General features: G+C 40.5%; 1 protein-coding gene across 1 annotated transcript in view; it reads right to left on the reverse strand.

The window, feature by feature from the left end:
- Ube3d (ubiquitin protein ligase E3D) overlaps positions 1 to 4,781 on the reverse strand; it is a gene marked incomplete at its 5' end in the record, with an annotated part of 154,098 nt that overhangs the window by 124,963 nt on the left and 24,354 nt on the right. The window contains 2 exon segments of the mRNA XM_017800685.2: positions 2,964 to 3,072; positions 4,693 to 4,762. Coding sequence (XP_017656174.1) covers positions 2,964 to 3,072; positions 4,693 to 4,762 — 179 coding nt within the window.

The following is a 4,781-nucleotide window of genomic DNA, read 5'->3' on the forward strand; positions in this document are numbered from 1 at the left end:
TCGATATGGGGCTGGAGAGATGGCTCAGTGGTTAAGAGCACTGACTGCTCTTACAGAGGACCCAGGTTCAATTCCCAGCACCCACATGGTGGCTATGAACTATCCTTAACTCCAGTTCCAGGAGAATCCAAAGCCCTCTTCTGACCTCCGAGGCACCGCATGACACGGGTGCACTCACATACATGCAGGCAATACACTCATACACATAAAAATAAAAATAATAAATAAAATAAATGTCAATATAACTAATGGTAAGGAAATGTAAAATTTCTGGAGGAGATTAGAAATAATAAAAAGAATGATAACCTGTCCAGAAGGTTTTGGAATGAGTATCCCAATTCACTGTGGTAGAAGAGTATTTGGAAATTCAGATACATGCAGTTCATTAAGAGAATAGTCTCAGGAGGGAGATAGGGTAACAGATGAGAAGCAACCAGTCAAGGCAGTAGGACTTGGGCTCAGCTGGAGCCTAGCTTCTGCCAGATCCTCTGGGGGAACCCTAGAGTTTGAATGAGACCTGAAGAGCTTGTCCTACCTAGAGGAAACAGGCCTCAAGTTTTGTGCCCCAGATTCACTGCCTGTAGGCTGACATGTCAGGGCTGGGTGGGACAGTGAGTACAGGGAGCTCCCTGGACAAGGCAGTCCTTGCAATTCAAGGATGAGTCTCTGGAGACGGGCACCTGTGAACAGGTGCAGCAGCCTGGACAACAGGATGCATGGGCACAAGAATGCTCATGATAAGATAAATTCATACAACTTTTATGAAGGCTGTTCACTATCTGAGTTTAATATAAACGAATTCTAGTACTATGCTAGATTGGAAAGTCCATGTCTAAAGTAATAAAACTCATGTGCAACGATTATTTTCTTGTACATTATCTTTAACACCTATACAGTAGAATTCTGGTCATTTAAGTGTACGGTTGACCTACACTTAAACGAACAAGGAACTGAAATATACTAATATAATACTGTTTTCTTTTTATTAAAAACACAAATACCAGGGCTGGAGAGATGGCTCAGTGGTTAAGAACAGTGGCTGTTCTTGCAGAAGACACGGGTTCGAATCCCAGCACCCACGTGGCAGCTAACAACTGTTCATAACTCCAGTTCCAGGGGATCCGACAGCCTCTTCTGTCCTCCATGGGCAATGGATGACGCAGGTGCACTTACCTACATGCAGTCATAACACTCATACATATAAAAAAACAAAAACAAAAACAAATACCTGTGAGTATTCTTATAAACACTTTATATGGGTATAAAATATACATGTTTTCTGTACATACATATCAGAATGCTAATATGATTATCCCTGAAAAGCATGATGTAGCAGGGTTGGGGACAAGGCAGGGAAAGTGGTGCTTTGTGTCCTTCATATTGTTTGGATATGTATCAAGAATGTATTCTATCAAAGTAAGAAAAATAAAATTTAAATATAAGAAAATTTCTTTTTTATTTTGTGTATATGACTGTTTTGCCTGCATGTATGTAAGTGTACCTGTGTTGTGCAATGCCCACAGAGGCCAGAAGAAGACACTGGATCCCCTGCAATTGGATTTAAGGATAGTTGTTAGCTACTATGTGAGTGCTGGGATCCAAACCCAGGTCCTCAGCAAAAGCAGCCAGTGCTATTTATCACTAAGTCATCTTTTCAACTCCAAGAAAATTTAAAAGGTTGTTTTCAACTTGAAAATCATGCAATAAAAGAAAATCAGGGCTTGGGACATGGTTCAGCTGGCAGAGCTTGCTGTACAAGAATGACGACCTGAGTTTGATCCCCAGCACCCACATCAGAAGCTTGGCCTGGTAGCATGTACCAGTAACCTCATAACTGGTGGGCAGAGATGGGAGGAAGCCTGAGGCTCACCAGCCACCCAGGATAGCTGAATTTGCTAAGCTTGATGTTCAATCAGAGATCATCGCAAAAAAAGAAATAAAAAAGTAGAGAATCATTGAGGAAAACACCATGCACCAACCCTTGGTCTCTGCACATATGTGTGCGCACACAAGGAAAATTAACACTAATTTCAAACTGTGACTGTGAGGTAGACTTAGTGTCACCACCAGTGAGAAAGGATTTCAGCGTGTCATAAAAGTTTTCTGGCATGAGAGAGGCACAGGACTGCCAGAACGGAAGGCAGCTAGGAAGCCACACCTGTCTACAATGCCAGGTCTGTCTCTCCCCACCTCTCTGCCACTGCATTTTCTGTTACCCTGTAAGCTCCTTGAAGACATTCTTGTTTGACCTTGCATACCTAGAAAAGTGATTTTCAAATAAGCAGCACTCCGTATGTGTTAACTGGTTGATTTGCTCATCCAGAGCATCACTCTGAACAGAGGTGGTGTAATACCAGACCCTGTGGTACATGAAGGGGATAGATTCACTAACCATAGACCCCCTTCTCAAAACTTGCCACTATTTCTCAAACACCAAGATGTCAGAGGCAATTAAAAACAAGAGCAATAAAACATTTTACAGAGTATCAAATAGGAAGAAAAAAGAATTACAACAAATGATGTTATAGTGACACAGGAAAGTCATTACAAACTGAAAGTGAAAGACTTCATTTTGTGGTGTGAGATTCCAAGGGGCAAGAGTCAGTATTCTTTCTGTCTGCACCCCAGAACGTAGCATGCAGAGGCACCCAGTCATTGATTACTACATGAAGGGAGTGTGATTTATGGATTAACTGATATTAAAAACTCAATTTATGGTCATCTAGTTTCTAGACCTGAGAGGTAAGGAAAACAAAACAAAACAAAAAAAAAGACAGAAACTAAAGACTTTCTGAAATCCTGGATTACAAAGCTATAAAAAAGGGGATGAAGCTGGGCGTGGTGACAAACACCTTTAATCCCAGCACTCAGGAGGCAGAGGCAGGGGGCTCTCTGTGAGTTCAAGGCCAGCCTGGTCTACGTAGTAAGACCAAAAAAAAAAAGCCGCTGAAAATATTTCTTACCAAGATGTATACTTTGCCATCTTGACCTTGAATTGTGAATCTAAAAGTGCTTCTAGCAGAGGAGAGTTCCACGAGGCACTGGGCAATAACACTCTGGATAAACTGAGACCTGTTGGAACAGAAAGTAATTATCTCACTGTGCTTTTCATAATAATTGTAACTAGCAAGGTAAATCAGAAAGACCACAGGCATGGACAAGGTAGCAGCACCGTGTGGCAGGCCTCTCTGTCACCCTCTATACCTTCACAATCTTCACTAATGTAAATTAAAATATCATCATGCATTTGTGTTTGTTCCATTCTCTTTAAAACTCATTCTCCTATTACTAATATATTTTCCATCCCAAATATAACTATTTCCCTGTGATGGTTAATATTAATTGCCAACTTGATAGAATCTAGAATAATCTAGCAGATAGCCTGTGGGCATGTATGAGGGATTATGTAGATTAAATCAATTAAGATGGGAACACCTGGCAGGGCAGAGAGGTGCAAGCCTTTAATCCCAGCACTCAGGAGGCAGAGGCAGGTGGATCTCTGTGAGTTCAAGGCCAGCCTGGTCTACATAGTGAGTTCTAGCAGGAGCTATAGGGAAACAGTCTCAAAAGGACGAAAAAGAAAAAAAAAAATAGATGGGAAGACCCATCTCAACTTTGGGTGGCACTGAAGTCCTCGACTGAATGAAAAGGAGAACACAAGCCGAGCATAAGCATCCATCAGTCTCTGCTTCCTGACTAGTCGACATAATGTGACCAGCTGCCTCAAGATCCAGCACCATCACTTCTCTACCAGCATGAACTGTATTCTTGAACTGTGAGCCAAAATGGGTATTTTGTCATAGCAGGAAACAAGTAACTAATATGCCCTCTCCCTACAGAGTTCAAAACTATCAATATTCTAGTCATGTACATTAAATGGCAATTAACTAAGAAGGTGGGGAATTTCCTCCAAAATGTAGACGGTATCAATGACAATCTTTTCCATACAAATCATCTTAGGGTGACAGTTTTAAGATACAAAATCAAAGTATCTGCAGGAGAATAAAATTCAAGTTTACATTCAGGTCGTCATAACTTTTTGAATATCAATAAAAAAGACATACTGTAGGTAGCTATTGTTTACAAATTGAAAAGACTAAAAGAAAACATTGATATATTTAAAGGCTAAGGTACCCTTTTCTCAAAGATAGGAGTCCCATAAAACTGACAATGAACTAGATACAACAAAAAACTATCAATAACTAGGTTGTAAGAGCCTGGATGTCTAGCACCTAGAAGCTAAAAACAGAACAAAACAAATACTTTCCCAGAATTAGATTTACATGAACACATTTGTCTATAGCATTATACTAGCAAGACATGAAGAAAAAAGTCTTCAAGTTGTATGAGTGGTTTGGCTCAACTAACAGCTATGCTCAGAGGCTTTTAAAAAACACTCCCAGCCAGGTGTGGTGGTGCATGCCTTTAATCCCAACACTTGGGAAGCAGAGGCAGGCAGATCTTTGTGAGTTCGAGGCCAGCCTGGTCTACATAGTGAGTTCCAGGACAGCTGGGACTACAAGGAGACCCTGTCTCAAAAAGACAAAAAAAAAAGAAAACCCCCAAAAAACAAACAAACAAAAAACCCACTCCCTTTCCAAATGAAGTTACAAAAAGAATGGAGGCCCAAGCAATCATGGCTATCTTTTTCCAGATCTGAAATTACTCAATAACTTAATCTGCTATTCATACCTTGGTATGATGGGAAAATTTCTCTCAGACAGCTGAATAATTATCTCTGTCATATAAAACTTTGTTGTTTCTGAAACACATACAAAAAA

The sequence above is a fragment of the Nannospalax galili genome, unplaced genomic scaffold (assembly GCF_000622305.1).
Source record: "Nannospalax galili isolate Female #2095 unplaced genomic scaffold, S.galili_v1.0 scaffold1220, whole genome shotgun sequence".
NCBI lineage: Eukaryota > Metazoa > Chordata > Mammalia > Rodentia > Spalacidae > Nannospalax > Nannospalax galili.